The following is a 17821-nucleotide window of genomic DNA, read 5'->3' on the forward strand; positions in this document are numbered from 1 at the left end:
ATCTCTAGTGGGAAAAGGGTGCACACATTAAAGATCCCTTCATATGCACCCTATCAAAACAAACGTTTTGAGGAGCTTTTAATTATATGAAGTGAAACTTGGATGAGCTCTCCTTCGGGGAAGTGGGGGAAATGATGTGGAAGGGAGCAAGTGAGCTTACATCAAGAATCGGTACCAGGTTTTATAGGAAATGCCATTTTATTATATCCAAGTTTTCAAAGATTAGAAACACAAAACATCATACACTGTTTGAACAGAGAAGTCGGCAAAAACATAAAATAGTGCCTAGTCGGTTTGGCGTAGTGGTCCACGGGGAGCGGGCCTAAGCCGTCAGTCAGACATCCCCCAAGGGCTCCCGGACTGCAAGAGGGTGAAGGCAAGGCTGAGGGACCCCAGCACCTCCGAGTGCACAAATCTCGTGCACCGGGCCTCTAGTTTTGTATGAAAGGCAGCTCCCCCAAACCCTCGCTCTTCAGGAGCATAATCAGTAAGATACTTTCAGACTAAGAAACCTGCTTTGTGCTCCCAAATTAACATAACTATATGATATTAAATAGGGTGGATACTTACAGAACCACCAGGCTCGACAGGTTGGTAAATGCAAAATCGGGGATGCTGGAGATTTTGTTGAGAGCCAAGGTGAGTGCCTGCAGGGTGGGCAGATTGCTGAGGGGGTGGATGGGCACCTCTGTCAGACTATTGTCATCCAGCCACAGGTGTCGGAGCTGAGGGAGCCCCTCGAAGCTGTCCTCGGGGACTGAGGTGATGTGGTTGGCATCCAGACGCCTGGCAGAAATAAACAACCACGTTCAGTAAGGAGTCCTACTAGAATGAGGCAATCCAAGCCACGCAGCTCTGTTTTCAAACAGAAAGGAGTTATAAAATGACTGGGCTGTGATATCTGATTTATTTCATTCCACTAGAAGTCCTCATAAAGTCTCACAACTTTTCCATGATCGGTGTATGGAAGTCAGTTCTCTCCCTTCCTTCATAACAAAGAAATGAATTTAAATGTGAATCCTTTAAGGCTAAAAGACCAGAAAGATTTTTTAAAAAAACCCTCACAAGGTTTAAATTGGAATATTATGTTTCAAACTATATAAAAAATACAGAAAAAACAAAACAAAACAGGAAATTAAGCTGAGCAAATAAAGCTGTTTTACTTACAATTTTACAACATAACTAGTATTTGATATTAAATTTAATTGTTATTCTGACTTGGTACCAAAGGGGGAAAAATAAGCAAATATTTCAAAACAAAATTTTTACAGCAGCAAGCCAGTTCAATAGATTCTTAATCCTTATTACCACTGGCCAACTTAAAAATATGGGTGTCATGTACTAGCAAAGCCACCTTGTCCTCTTCTCTTAGCACTAAGTACTTTTTAAAAAGTTAGTTTGTCAAAATAAAGTTACAAAGAAAAGGGCCAACTGTTCATAGAAAAAGTTAAACAGCTACTCTGATCAATGTTACTGTGGCTTTAAAGCTTCTTTAATTTTTCCTTTTAAAAATTAAGGACACCTTACTAATAGGATTATACTTAAAATTAAGTCCCCATCTGAAAATCTGGGAAACTAAGTCCCAAGTGCTACGGTGGGCACAACCAGGTATAATTGTTGGAATAATAGCTTTTCAACACAACGACAACCTGCTATTAATATGATAAGGGACAGTATCGTATGTGCCCAGCAAATCACAACTTTCTTCACGAATCCCTTGTTGATGTATCGCCACTACTTAAAGTCATACCTGACAGGCATGGACCTCCTGGTGAAAATTAGGGAACAACTACAACAACAAAACTGATGAAAAGTCAAAATGACAGCAAATTTTAAAAGAAATCGAGTGTGACAGCTCTCTAGTTTGGGAAACTGACTTTGAGAGTGGCTTTTGTGCCTCCTTATTTCCTATGCTGCTCCAGCTTCAGGTCCTGCAGTAACTGTCCCCTTCCCCTCCAGGCGAGGACTGAGGGCTGCTCCCAACTAACCCCCAGGCCAGGGGCCGCCGGATTAGCCGGGGTTAAAGACCCCTGGTCCTGGTGAGGATCAGATGGAAGCTTTCTTTTTGATAAGGCAAGATAACAGAAGGGACACTGGCAATGGGAGAGCTCGGGAAACTGAGCAGCTGCCTTAAGAATCCACTTGGACTCATACTTAGGCTTGTTCATTCCTTGGCTTTCAAGAACCTACTCCTGAGAAGAGACAGGCATCCTTTCATGTAACAGACTGGCACAGTCCTGGCTAAGGAGCTGCTTCGGAGATTTGCTTTCATGATACAGGAGTGTGTTCAATTTCAATCTCTCTCTCAATGTCTCTCTCTCTCTCTCTCTCTCTCACACACACACACACACACACACACACACACACACTTCACAACCTTAAGGAACTTCCACCTGGGGAGAGAGAGATACTGAACATACAATCATACAGTTAACCATGTAATGTAACTAAACAGTGCAATTAAATTCTACTTGTAGCTAATTTAACTGTCTGCAATCCATTCAACACATTTCAATGGAGCATCTTGTTAGGCATTCAGGTGGGGGTGATGCACAGTGTGATAAATTTAAGAGATGATCACGGAGCGCCTAAGAAGTGCTGTGAAGTAAATAAACAGGACACTGAGATAAAGGTTAACAGAGGTTCAGAAGGAAGGGTTCAGAGAAAGAGCAAGAGGGTGCAGTTGTTAGAGGCAAAGGAAACATGAAGGGCAGACTCAGTAGCAGAAAGGAGTTGGGTGTGGTCCCAGCATCTTCCAGGTCAGAGTGATAAGCACGTGAGAGGAAGGGAGTGAGGGGCCACAGAGACACAGACGGGGTGGGACCAGATTATGTGGACCCATGTGGGCCAGGTAAGGGGTTTGGATTGTATTTTAAGTAGAGATTGAAGTTCCTCCCTAGTTTCTCAATGATAGAGCAGTTTAAAAGCTAAAATTGCTTATATTATCATATTGATAACATGCATTCATATTCAACAAAATGTTTCCCCTACATACACAGAGAGATTGTCATTTAAATGTTCTGTTGAGATGCGGTACACACTGTAATAAGGAATGTTGTCAGTACTTTTTTAACCTCAGCCCAGTATTATGTACACCATACATGCTTCTGCAGAATTCTGTGCCATATATCACCAAAAAAATGGGATAGCCTTTACTGAAAGCAAGATAACCAGGTGAATTTTGAGCTAAAAGTTTAATTACTATATTCTAGGCAAAATAATAATACAACATTAAATACGCAGACACAATTTCCTCTGTGCTAAGAATTTCCCAAAATTGTAAAAGTCACACATACATTGAGAGCAGAGGGAAGAACTCTGGAAAATGAAATCCAGAAGTTAAGTGAGAAAAAGGATTTGTGGTGACACAAATGGTTAATCCTTATACCTCAATTCACAAGCGGGTGTGGGAGGCACACCCATAAAGACAATGAACTGGACTTACACTGAGATTAATGTTTCACAGATAATTCATCTTAAGAGCTGTGGCTTTGTACCAATGACCTACATTATTAATATTTATCCCTATTAATGGACAGAGAAAATGCTATAATTGATCCATTCAGGAGAGGCAATAAATGGCCTCAGATATCCCCCAGAGTGGGAGAGGATGTGGATTGGCTAAGGTATTCTACCATTTAAACTCCATACAATGATTATTGTATTTAAGTGTCCTTCAGTTGTTAAAAGGCTAACAATGTGTTCACTGAATTCCCTTCCTATTCATCTTTAAAATATGTGTCTATTCTCTATTCGCAACAACTTTTTTTACATCTTACCGAGGCTCACATACTGTTTTTATGTTGCCTTAAATGAAATTACGATACCAAATAATTCTGTATGGGATGAATGTCTGCGATGTCAGTAAACACTCTCTATATAGTTTGTTACCAGGCTCTAGTTCAAAATAGTTCAGAAATTCTGCTATTGTGGAAAACTTAGAAAACATAGCCCTTGAAATCCTTTCATATCCAATGTTAAGTGTGTTCTAACATTAAGAAAAAAATCTAGTGGGACAAATTCTGAGATGTCTTCTTAATCTGCTCAGGCAACGCTCAGGGCTTTGTGGAAGGCTGTTCATGCTCCCTGTTTAGTAACCACTTCTGTTCAATTTCCACCCCTAATGAACTTTGCTCCTGGTAAAGCACTACTTCAAAACCACAAGGAAAGCCTTCGTGTAATTCTGGTCTGAAGATCAGATTTTCAAACTGACTCAAGTGCTGATAAGACTGTTTTACACCAGAATTTCAATTGTAGCTGACTTGACCACTACACCCATTATGCTAACAAACCCAAGAACGTTTCCTTCTCAAATAAAAGAGGCCTGACCCATAGCTCCGTGTGTTTCTGATACATGTAAAAGCATTCTGATGCCTTTTAAAAAAAATTTTTGTTTGGACTCCTCTCCTCACTCCCACCCTTCACCCCAATTTTGAACATTAAGTGGTTGATACCCCATATACTCCTTTTTTATGACATTAGATACTCTTTTCTTTATCTATGATACTAGATGCATTGTAAAGTTTAACTGTTACAGCATAAGATATGCTTTATTAGTGCATATTTTTATTTTCACTTTCCATTAACTACTAGGATAATCTAAAATCAAAAGTTAATTTACAATTTCCAGGGAAGTGTTTTGGGTGCAGTTAAATGGTTTTATATTAGTAAGTGGATGGGATAAGCAGCTGGATTACTTTCATCTAAATCTCCTATAATTCACATGCATTTCCTACAAAAGCTTCCATTTATAGTTATTTTAAAGGGCAATCAATTAAAAAAACCATTAAGGAACAGATTAGTATATATATGGGTGGTGTGATTAAAACCTAATTTTATAACTCATAACACATAAATGTGATAACTATTACAATTTTTTATTCGGAGTAAATCTCAAAACCTCCATGTACATGAGATTACCTGGGAAAATTTTTTGAAATATAGCTTCCTGGACCCTTAAAAGAGAAAATATCATTACTTCTTGGATATGGCCTAGAGATCTGTATTTTAGGGACATTTCCCCCTAGCGATCCTGTTACAGATGGTCAAAGAGCCAGACTTTTAGAAACTATGCCTTAGTCCCATTGTATTTATTTGGACGTGAACTAAAACTGTAACTTTGTATTCGTGATCCTAGTAGAATAACAAACTAAGTTCCTTGTTTTGAAGACTACTTTTTCATTACTTTCAAAGATGTTCCCTTCACCTAGTTATGCAAATTGGGTAAACTAGTAATGAAAGGAAAAAAAACTAATAAAATATACCATCAATGTTTAAATTAAGAGATTCCACAGTGTTTATTGAGCACTTATTACCTGCCAGATATTGTCCTAAGTCCTTTTCATGCATTCAAGTACACAGTAAGTAATGACCAAACTACTGTATGGAGAATTTTAAATAACCTGGCCAACATCACACAGCCAGTAACTATCAGAGTGGGGATTCAAAACCAGAGTTCTCATAAATCCAAACTTGCCTGGATTTCTTTTCGAAAGTGATGCAAACATTCTGACATAAATATGCAAAGGGCTTTTCTTAATCTTGGCAAGCGTCACGTTACGATAAACACATGCTTCAGTTGAGTGCTTCTCACCTCTTTCCTTTAAAGTGCCCCAGAGACAGGAACTTGGTTTTCTACCCTATGGTGTAGCCTTGGCACTACTCCACAGCAGGCAGTCTAGTCATTAACAAATACCTGGTTATTCAATATAAAAACAGTTGTTTCTTCAAACCCTTCTGTGGATTTGCAGGGTCCCTGTGATACCAAGCTTCTCACCTGATCCACCCACTAGAGGCAGAATGGGAGTCTGCATACCCAAACCACGGCAGCAATGATCCCCATTCTCCAGGTTCATGTACATATGCACATGCATATACATGAGAAAGGATGCAAAAAAAAAAAAAAAAAAGAACAGAGGGACGTGCTATATGAAAAAGCTTTGGAAATTAGTAGCTGAGCACGGTAGAAACCAAAAGTTGAAATCTTGAACACTCCACATAAAACCAACCTTTTCTCAAAAAGACAAAGAACCTTGGGAAGAAGGCAGCACAGGCCATTAAGTTGCCACTCCCAGTGTGTGTTCAATGTCCACAGATAAGGAACTCGAATCAGTTTGTCCTGACTGTCATCACCACCTGAAGCTGAGACCTCTTTGTGGCTGTTCCTTGACCTTCATGGCCCAAGACACTGCAACTGCTGTACACACATGAGTTTGGTTCCATAAGGGTGATGCCCACCTGCCACAGACCAGCTCGTGGAATAACACCCAGCAGTGCCCACCTGGAGCTTCCTCCCACCCCTGAGAAAAGAGAGGAGGCAGACTGGGCCACCTCCTGCTCACTCGCCAAAGGGCATTTCCATAATGGCAACTGGCCACCCCCATTTTTCTCCCAGAGGAGTAGAGAAATCTCCCTCTCTCCTTGGAATTCCGGGTCTTTACACATGTTGCAGCCAGATGATGGTATGATTCAAAAATGCAGAAAACCAAAAAGGTACTTACAAAGACTGCAAAGCACTCAGTCCTCGAATGGCTTCACTGGGCACTGTTTTCAACTGATTGTTTTGGAGGGTTCTGGAAGAAAATTTTTGGTTAGTAAATAAGCAACTGTGACCATTTTTTCTTAGAAGAATTCAGAGTCATCTCTTTCAAAAGAAAAATTTTATTGCCAATGGCAGGAAAGTGAAGAGATCAAGGTGGAAAGCACCCAAGACAAGAGAATTGAAAAAAAAAAAAAAAAAAAAAGGCAAGAAACATTGGTTCTAAAGCCAGAAATGAAACCCAAGTCATCCTCTGACATGCATGTGCCTGGTAATCTACATTTCCAGGGGCTGCTTCCCTCTCAGAAATGAAGGCACCTCATTAACCTTCATCACCCCAGCTGAGGTTCACTGGGAGGTATAACAGGCTAACTGGGAGGAATAGCAGCACCCACTGGAATCCCTATGCCTTTTCAAGTTGGAATAAAGCAGAGCCCAGAATCGCGGACATGAGGTAAAGCCACTTGTGCCAAGAGAATAGGAGACCCTGAGTCTTAGGGGGCAGCAGCCGTGTGCTCAGTGAATGCAGGCCAGGGCAGAACCTGAGCTTTAATCATCTGAGGGCGAGGGCCTGGAGCTTGAAGGCAAAGATCAGAACCCAAAATGAAGTCCTTCTAGTTTGTGCCTAAAGCCATTCCTAGTCACATTAATCAAATCACTGCCTGATGTGAGTCATAACCACAGAATGGGATGGTAAAGGGCCCCTCTAGCTCACCGGACCAGAGAGGTCTGGTGACTTCCCCACGGTCACCCAGCAAGTAGTGGTAGGAGTGAGTGGGCTGGCAGTCTGTCCCCCTGTTCCTCAACCTGCCACACTCCAAACTCCTGACCTTTGCTGGGAATTGATGTCCTGAACCCTCACAGGCTACAGAAGTCACAAGCACCTCGGTTCCCTTTAGCTCTGAAATGACTGTAATATTTGGAACTCTTGTAAGTCCTTTTCCCACGAGGGTCAGCTAATTCAACGTTCTTATAGCTGTAAAATATGTGGAAACAAAACCTAAATAGTGAAGCTTAAATGTGATTTTGATTCAGTGCATTAGCCACATAAAAAGTCTAATATTCAACTCTAATGCACTAGAGGTCAGAAGACCTCTTATTCAGATTCTAACTTTTGTTATCTAGACCTGCGTTTGCCTAAATCAACCTCTTGCCTCCCACACCAACCCACTGGCCACTCCTTAAACCTTTTAATCCTGAGCTAAAAGAAACTGTGCTTAACCTCGCTCCAAGCATGTTGACTATGCAGAAAGAAAATACACAGCCAGCTGTGAAACTCTAAAACTGCATTACTTACAGAACTTTGAGCTCTTTCAACCCAGACAAGGCCTTTGGGTGGATAAAAGAAAGGTCGTTGCCAGCCAATCGTCTAGAAAAAGAAAAGTAGCAAGAGGGGGGAAAAATTGTAATTCAGTCTCTTAAAATTCAGAACTCACAATAACCTCATCTGTGATTAAAGCTCTATGTTAACCATTTCTCAAGCCTATCTGACATTAAACATGGACTTAAACCTTTGCTAAAGCGATCCCAAGATTCTTCCAATGAGATAAATGTCTCTGGGTTTTATTTTATTTTTTTTTAACTCTCAATACAATAATTTAAGCAGGCACATTTTTATTCTGGTGAGGTCAAGCAAGCCAAAACACATTAAACCAAATTAAGTTTGCTATTCATGGTCACTCTCAGCAGCTTGCGGTGTTTTCCAAGAGCCTGGTAAATGCAGACTACTGGCCCGTAGGCAGGAGTGTTTATTCGAATCTGAGCAAACCAGTCTGTCAAGGAGGAATGCCTTCAGGAAGCAAATCGGTCTGTTATCTCCATAACCCAGGGCAGCATATTCCATGCAAAAGAGAGGCAAACAGTAAAATTCACCATAAGCATAACTTTCCATAAAAAGGCTGATTTTTTTTTTAAAGCATTGTTCTAAAGAATTTAAGTGGGAGTAAGCGTGGAATAAAAAAGAATTTACAAAACGGGTCATTTTGTAAAAAAAAAATCTCAGGACACCATTCATAACGAGCTCTGCATTCCCATTTACCCAGGCACACAGAAATGGGAGGGAAAGTTGAAGAGAGGACTTTAAGGAGAAGAAGCAGGAAATGGGACCGCAACTCATATAAGTAACTTATGAACAGGTGAGCTTGAAGGAGCGTTCCAAGTTTTGGCTTAAATGCTAGTTGCATGCCCTTAGGATTAAACACAGCACTCTCCCAGTTTCCTGGTTCCGTCAGAGGCATTCTCCCAGGCCATGAGATGTTGTGTCTATAATTTAAAAAAAAAAAAAAAAAAAAGCTCTTTCCTCCTTAGGATCACATAATCACCAAGTCATATCAATTCCTTCTTTAAAGGTTCTCTTTCCATCGTTCTTTCTCTTTTCTCTTTCCCTGCACCCCTAAGCCTTATGCATCGATTCACTAAAAAGTTTCACTCATTAACAAATTGAAGTGCTTACTAAGTGCCTGGCATACAACACCCTCTTCTTAGACATCAGCTGTGTCCCCTGCTTCCAATCTGTTCCTCTCAAACACCTTGATTTCAGGAAGGCTCATACATTTGAAGTCACTGAGACCTGAAAACTCTATGTTTTAGATGCATTTATTTTTTCTTGATGCATTTACTTTTGTCCCAGTTAAAATGCAAACAGTCTTGGAAAGGCTTGATCTTTACCTGGTGTTAACATAGAAACATGTACTGAAGATGTGTGTGAGTTGGGAGGGAATGTGGGTGGAGGAGTGAAAGGTAAAACAATCACAGGACAACAATGTCCTTTATTCAACAGCCAGGATAACAATGCTGGTCACAACTATATGACAGGATTTCACACACGGCGGCCAAGACATGGAAACAACCCAAGTGTCCTTCCATAGAGGACTGGATAAAGAAGATGTGGTACATGTGTACAACGGAATACTACTCAGCCATAAGGAAAGATGAAGTAATCCCATTTGTGACAACATGGATGGATCTTGAGAATATCATACGAAGAGAAATAAGTCAGTCAGAGAAAGCTAAGAACCATATGATTTCACTCATATGTAGGATATAACACTGAAACTCGTAGACACAAACAATAGTATGGTGGTTACCAGAAGGTGTGGGAAATAAAGGGTAAAGAGGGCCAAATATATGGTGATGGAAGATGATTGGACTTTGGGTGGTGGACACAATTCAATATACAGATCATGTATCATAGAAATGGTACATAATCTTGTTAACCAATGTCACTCCAATAAATTTAATTTTTAAAAAGACAGGATTAACACAGTTTGAACACATGTCCCTAAATTAAATAGCTCTCTCACTATTTCCCTGGTTTTATACAAGGCACCCCAGCACCTAAGCTCTATACTGCCTGCCTTTTGAGGCTCCCACAACCTGGGCTCATGACCTTTTACCTCTTAGAGGTCACCCTGTGTAAAATGAGAGACTGCAGATGGTGACCTCTTCAGTGCTTCCATTTTAAAATGTTTCTCCTCAGCAAATCCTCTTGACTCTAGACTAGCTATTTTCACCACTCCATCTTTAAATGCTTCACCTCTCAACCTCATCTTCACCCCCTAAAAAGCCAACTTCAGTGTTACTTCCCATGAAAACTTCTGTTCTAATGACCATGCCTGATGCATGAATTCTTACTGAACCTGGTCACAGGCTACCTTCTATGGTTATTCCTTGCACAGTAAGCTTGTAGGCCAAATACAAACACTTCCAAGAACAGGCACGGGAAAATGCCAAGTCAATATTCAAAAACTGCTTTCTCAGAATTTCTTCCTCGAAAATGCTTGCCATTCCAATGCCATAGCATCCCACAGTCTACACCTGCTGCAGGCTTGATGCACGCCCTCTCAAGGGGCTTTCTCCCCCCTCTTCCAGGCTCACTAATTAAGTTCAGTTGATAATGCAGTGTTTAAAAGATCAAATTGGACAATAAGGGGCAGTAGCCTTCTCCCCCCGAAGCAATGCAAGTCCTGTGTCTATGAGGGCTCCTCCAAGTTCTTTGCAAGACCAGCCTTCACTGTCAAGTCTGCCAAAAAGCAAACACTATAAACAGACTGAGGCTGATACAAGAGTCTTATCTTTTTGTCTCTGATAATAGCTTTCAATGTCCCCATATCTATGGACTTTCCTTGAGGACTTCAGTCTACTGGACTGGAGCTCATGGAAAAGAGCATTTTATAATTTAACAGAGGAAGTGGCAAAATGCAGAGAACCTGATTCCCTCTACTTGTCAACAGAAGAGAGTGTTGAAGCGCATGAGCCAAAACATTTGCCTCCTTTCCCCAAATCTCTGCCCCTTTATGAGCCATGGGAAAACTAAAGTAAGCTAACTTCAAAAAGCACCCTCTCTTTCTCCACTATTTATTGTCAATGGAAATGCAAGCCCAGTATCTGGAGAAATCAACACTACCCGGATGTGGTGGACCATGCTAATGCTGAGATGGGGGCACACCACCTCACACTCCCTCTGATTACTCCTTTCTTCTGGAATGCCTCTACCCACATTTTACCGAGCGAGGGCTGTTAATGAATGATAAACACAGCAGCCTGGTGTGAGGGCTCTGCAGCTTCAGCAGCGGCACCCTCCAAAGCCTCTTTGCTTCTTTTATGGGCCAGTAACTCTTAGAGCAGACCCTCGGGATGCTTCTTGTTCAACATCTCAGATCCAGAAAGAGCGAAGTGAGTAAATAATAGGACTGGGGACAAAGTCCCCCAAATCGCTGGAAGGAAACACCTACTGGGTAAGGAGCCCACAGTAGTTACAGGCACTGTGATAGTGGCTTACAGACATTCCTTTTCATTTGAATCATCGCATGACAATAGCCACGCTTCTCTGAGTCCCTAAGAGGCTAGTGGACTTGGCATAAGTCACAGGGCTGGTAAGTGGAGGAGCCAGCATTCCTGGCTGGCTCCCATTCTTATCTACTTTCCCTGCACCTCTGTGATGCCTCTGGTGGGTCACCAAGAGACCGGGAAACAATTCCCAGATAACACAATGGACTTGGGCAATAGCCTTGTTTGAGTGGCAACAGGTCTCACCCAGCAAACCAGAGCTCACACGTAGGGACTATGGCATTTGGAGGTCAGAACTGCAATTTTATAGAGGAGTTTCCAACAGACTAACAGTACTACTCTTCCCAGAGCCAAAGATGATCCGTGGGAAGGGGCGTAGGGATGGGGGTGGGGGATGGGGCCCCTAGGTGCCCAAGGTGCAGGGCATGCCCTACACTCACTGGGACTCTATTGGGATACAGAACATTCTCTGTTGTGCTTTTTCAGCAGCTACCAAGGAAAAACAGGTGGTGGATCCTGAGGAAGAATTTGTCACCAGCGGCCCTCTCCTAGCCAAGGCCAGCTACTTCCCATTCTGTGCCCCGAATGTCTCTGCTACACCCAACAGTGTTCCCAACTTCTCTCTGCATGAGGACCTACTGGCTGGCTCCACAAAACGTTATTAATTTGGTAAATTATAATATTTCTAATTTTGTACTTCTTCTTCCGATGGCTATGAAGCCCTTAAAAAAACATCATTAGGGTGAGAACAGAAGGTTGCAGGTGGTATGCTTCTCTCTGTGCTAAGGGTAGATGGTCCCAAGCATCCCTTCTTTCCCCTCTGCTACCCTCCCATTGGACTTGGAGCCCTGAACATAGACCATATGGAGCCTGGCTCCATAGTGTCCATCTATCCACTCATTACTCTTCCTGCTGTCACCTAAATCTAGGCCGGTGATGGCGAACCTTTTGAGCTCGGCGTGTCAGCATTTTGAAAAACCCTAACTTAACTCTGGTGCCGTGTCACATATAGAAATTTTTTGATATTTGCAACCACAGTAAAACAAAGACTTATATTTTTGATATTTATTTTATATATTTAAATGCCATTTAACAAAGAAAAATCAACCAAAAAAAAATGAGTTCGTGTGTCACCTCTGACACGCGTGTCATAGGTTTGCCATCACTGATCTAGGCCATCATTTTTTCTCCTCCAGTATTATTGCCATTTACTTCCACAAGACTCCTGCCTCAAACCGCTTAATTATAATACCATAAGATCTAAATCTTAAAAAACACACACAACTCTGAGCATTTTCTGTGCTGAATTAGCCAGACCTTCAGCATGATCTTCTTTCCCCAGTGTTCCTTGTATCTACAATTTAGCACTCTATGCTTTTCCACCTCTGACTCTTCCCTCATGACATTCCCTTCACTTGAAATACCCCCACTCTGGCCTCTGCCCATTGAAACCTTATTCATCATCCCTGTCCAAGTTGGATAATACTACCAACAATGTGACACTGGTATGCTTTCACCTTCCTTTGATTCCACAGGTATCTGTATAGTCAAAGCTCTCTCACTGGATGCATCCTGTCTCTAGTTACCATGAGCTTGTCCTATCTCCTTCAATTGTATTACATGTCCCATAGGAGCAGAGACTAGTTTATATTCATTTTGCACCCTCTCACATGGAACCTGACATGTAGTAGGTCCTTGGTATTTGCTGTGATGCTTCAAGTAGGTCCCTATCAGACTCGGGATTCAAAACGGCAAACCTGCTACGTAAAGAGCGGGAGAGCTTCCTGATTAGCTTCACGTTCCTGCATGCTTTCTCCTCTTGTTTCACTTCAACTCTCCTTTGCTCTCCTAACAGGAAAGAACTATCTGGCTAGATTTTAAAGTGCTCTGGCAACAATTTTCTTTCTTAACATATTCTGGAAGGATATTTTCTTAAGGAGAGTGGTGGGGGAGGTGAACTTTAAACTTGGGAACACCAATCCATTGGTCAACAGTATTATCTCAACATACTCTGGGTCATGCACATGATCACACAGATTTAACACGGGTCTAGCAGGACTTCAAATGGGAGCTCAGGCTACCTCAAGGCAACTCCTGTTTATTCTGCTTATTGCAACAGTCCCAGAAGCAGAGAGAGCAAAGACAGAGAGGGGAGAGACCGAAAGAGGGTGGAGCGAGCCACAAGACTTCCGCCCTCCCATTGGACTTGGAGCCCTTCCAGGAAACAGGATACAAGTGGCTCAGTGTGCAATGCCTTTATGAATCAGTTTTGTGTGTATTTATTATTCATAAGGTCCGTGGATTCACATTAGGGGCTCCTCTCAGGGGGAGCTAGAGTTTTCAATTATACCCTCTATCCTAAATGCATATGCTACGCGATATTTTCCATCTGGCCCCCCTCCCAGAGGGGGGAACAGTAACAGTGGGTTAAAGAGGCACTGGTCAGTGATGTGCATGAACGAGCAGGCCACGGGCAGAAGGTAATCTGTGTGCTGAATTAGGCTGGGATTTCTTCATTTAAAGAAACGAGAGAGGCAAGTGTGAAATAGAGAGTAAGCCAATTGGTGTCTATTTCTCTGAGAAATGTCTGGATTTAGGTTTCTTCTAGTCTGCTATAGAAATGTCATTGTAGCCATTTGGCTGAAATTCTAGTCGAGCACAGTAGAGTAAGGACTACAATATACACTGACTAGACATATGGACGGAGCTGGGGGAAGGGCAGATTAGGGTTCAGTAGCTCCCAGCAGCTGTTGTGAGGAGCCTGGGGTGGAGCAGGCGGAGGGAGGCTAGGCAACTGTAGCAGTGAGGCTCAAGCACGCTTTGCATACAAGCCATAGAGAGCTTTATTCATGGTGCTTTCTCTATCACATTATGGAGAAGTTGGGGGTCAGGCGACCAAACCAGAAAAGAGTGGCCTCCCCTCAATTCATGTGACCACCTTCGTTTTGAAGAAGTGGTTTACCAGATGGCCCGGCATTGTGCTATTATCAAGTACTGACAGCAGAGTATCTTGAGCACCACCCCTCCCTACCAAGCCACATTTATCTCACTCTCAGCAATGCTCCTCCCTCACCATTTCTTTCTACACCTCTGTTTCCCCAGATCTTAATTTGAAGCCACACATACGAACTATCACAGATTGTACCTAAACATGTCTGAGCTGCTTCTCCTGCAATGCCATTCAATTTTCTCAAGTAGGTGAATCAGTATCAAGTCATGCCATGTGCAAAATACAATAGACATAAACACCAGCCAATAGCACTGCCCTCAGAGAAGGCATTTCCAGGTCAACACTGAATGGGGCAAATATTGCTGCAGGAAAGTGTGAGTGACATTCTCTTATTAAATACTAGAGGCCCGGTACACAAAATTTGTGCATGGGGGAGGCAGGGTCCCTCAACTGAGCCTGCACTCTCTGACAATCTGGGACCCCTCGGGGGATGTCCAACTGCCCGTTTAGGCCCAATCCCTGTGACAGTCAGAAACCCTCTCACAATCCAGGACCACTGGCTCCTAACCACTCACTTGCCTGCCTTCCTGATCGCCCCTAACCCCTCTGCCTGTCTGTCTGATTGCCCCTAACTGCCTCTGCCTGCCTGCCTTATGCCCCTAACTGCACCCCTGCCAGCCTGATCACCCCTAACCGCCTCTTACTCGGCCCCCGCCACCATGGCTTTGTCTGGAAGACGTCCAGTCTATCCGGTCTAATTAGCATATTACCCTTTTATTAGTACAGATCATTTGAAATCAACAGGATGTAAAATTTGGACAACCTTTTAAAGTAAAAACAAAAAGCATTATAATACATTCCTCTAATTTAAATTCTTGATCATAGGTTTATTTACATGGTAAGGCCCTACTATGTGCTCAGAACTCTGTTGCCTCCTGTGAAAAATAAAGACCTCAAGAGGTGTAGCTGATTCCCATTTAGGGATATTTGGTACAGCACATATTAACAAAAACTAACATTTATGTACCACTTATTATTTTCATAATCCCACTATACTGGCCCTGGACAGTGGGTCAGGCAGGCTTAGTATCCCCACCTTCTCTCTGTTTTGTTTTGTTTTTAAACAGATGAAAAAAAGTGAGCCCCTGTTTTCTCCATCCCTTGCCCAAGGCCTTACTCCATGGCTAAAAAACATAAGGCCTCAAAATAAAACACAGTAAACAAAACAAAATAATATAAGTTCTAAAAACAGAACAATGTTGTCTTATGTTATTTTCTATAAATGACTTTAAGAGAACCAAAGGATGTGGTTCTTTTCATAGTGAATCTAGAGGGCTAACAATCAAACAGTGTCCTTTATATTCCCCTTGGACATTCTTCCTATCAGCATTACATAAACCTCATCTGGTACAGTATATCAGAGAGTTCTCAGTCAGCCAACATGTTTTACTTACCCTACTTCTTCACATACCAGGAAGAGTTTTACATCTTCATAGAACTTTTTTTTTATGTAAGTATATGTGAAAACTGAATATGTGTTATGAGCATGCATGTATTAAGAACCCCTATTATGGAGATTCTCAAGTTTTTAAAAGTAGTCTTCATTCATAGAAAAGAGGACAATTATTTCATACACTCCCCACACATATGTAATATTACATATTTCTGTTTAAATACACAAAACTAAAGCAGTAATGCTTATCAAAAAATAAGTCTGGCCTGGCCACTGTGGCTCAGTGGTTGAGCATCAACCCATGAACTCAGTCAAGGGAACATGCCTGGGTTGCAGGCTCGTTCCCCAGTAGGAGGTGTGCAGGAGGCAGCTATTGAGATTCTCTCTCATCATTGATGTTTCTCTCTCTCTCTCCTTCTCCCTTCCTCTCTGAAATTAATTTTAAAAATTTTAAAAAATAAAAAGTAAGCTTGTTCCTGCTAACAGTGTGTAGGCCATCTAGTACTTGTGTACATACTAAAAGAGCTTATTTAATTCAAAGAAACTTATGTTCCACCTGCACCAATTGGCCTTTGTATCTTCCAGTTCCTCTTATAGTAACCCACAGAAGACGTATTTTATGGGTAAATCAATAAAAACCTTGGTTAATAGTTATATTTCCTGAGCAAAGTTATCCTGACAACCTAGTCATTTATCCTCTTGCAATGAACACATGCACTATCCACACATATGAGGAAATACAGCTTTAAAAATATTTTTTACAGCTTTAAAAAATTTTTACAACCAACATCAACCAACAAATTTGACCTTTTACTACAGGCCAAGCACCACAGGTATGGCAAAGAAGGTACTGCGTTTTCCTAAGACGTTTCTCATTTCATTTCTTATAAATGAGGATGATTCATTAAACATAAAACATCAATGGAAGTTAGTTTTTACATAGTCTGATAAGGTTTCTCACATCAATAAATGCAAAATAAGAAATCCTTTGTCTCGCCTGGCCGGTGTGGCTCAATGATTGAGCATCGACCTATAAACCAGGTCACAGTTCAATTCCTGGTCAAGGCACATACCCCAGTTGTGGGCTCGATCCCCAGTGTGGGGCGTGCAGCTGATCAATGATTCTCTTTCATCGTTGATGTTTCTACCTCTCTCTCCCTCTCCCTTCCTCTCTGAATCAATAAAAAGATATTAAAAAAAAAGAAAAAGAAATCCTTTTGTCTTAACCCTTCCCTCAATTTCAAGTACAAATATGTGGTTACTATCACCAAAGGTCGTACAGGAAAGTGAGACAACAGGCTCTGGCCTTAGAAAAAAGTCAGTGGAGTTGGAAAAACAAGTACATCCTGACACACCTAGAGCACAAAATCACAAGGCTCTTCATCCAGTACTAAGGGGTGAGGAGCAGAGAAAGCGTAAGATGGATCTGGGAAAGAAAAACCAGGGAAGGCTTCCTGTAGCAGAAAGGGAGCAGATGAATTGTATAGAATGGGTGAGGAGAACAGAGAGGAACCGTGGCAGGCACTGTTGGTTGCCTACCAAATAGCCATTCACGACTTCCTGATAGAGCCTAGATTTGTTCAAATATCTCCTCTGTTACAAGACTCAGCTTCATGATTAAACTATGACTGGTCTTAGCCAATCATGCTGGTTCCATCCCCGTGACTTGTTTAGGGATGGACCATGGATATCCCTCAGTGGTGAGATAATGGGTGGTTCTTTTTCCTCTCTTCTTCTTATCTGAGTCTGGATTTTTAAAACTGAATATTCATTAATTTTATGATCATTTTATTAATAAACCAAGTATGTCTGTGATACAAATATTTCTAGCATTTCCAACATAATATTCTTTGATAGACCCAATATAATATTTAAGAATAATATATCATATCAAAGAATATTATGCTATATATATATATATATATATATATATATATTATATATGACTAATAAGTGGTGAATAGGGGAACTAATGAACAAATTCTGAGTTAAAGGTTCTATTAAAGCACATAATACAGTGTTAAATAAGCATGGCCTGGCTTAGAGTGAATGATACATGAAAGAAATAACTTAGTCTATTTCCTTGCTGGAA

At 41.5% G+C, this 17821-nt stretch overlaps 1 protein-coding gene across 2 annotated transcripts in view; it reads right to left on the reverse strand.

Annotated features, from left to right (window-relative positions):
- The window catches only part of LGR4 (leucine rich repeat containing G protein-coupled receptor 4), a 97149-nt gene that overhangs the window by 19667 nt on the left and 59661 nt on the right, over positions 1–17821 (reverse strand). The window contains exons 3-5 of one of the 2 annotated variants that reach the window (XM_059709170.1): positions 7836–7907; positions 6501–6572; positions 571–786 (exon numbers count right to left, since the gene is read on the reverse strand). In XM_059709170.1, the coding sequence (XP_059565153.1) occupies positions 571–786; positions 6501–6572; positions 7836–7907 (360 nt within the window). The remainder of the gene's footprint in view (positions 1–570; positions 787–6500; positions 6573–7835; positions 7908–17821) is intronic. The other variant, XM_059709171.1, reaches the window with a different exon arrangement.

The sequence above is a fragment of the Myotis daubentonii genome, chromosome 9 (genome assembly GCF_963259705.1).
Source record: "Myotis daubentonii chromosome 9, mMyoDau2.1, whole genome shotgun sequence".
Taxonomy (NCBI): domain Eukaryota; kingdom Metazoa; phylum Chordata; class Mammalia; order Chiroptera; family Vespertilionidae; genus Myotis; species Myotis daubentonii.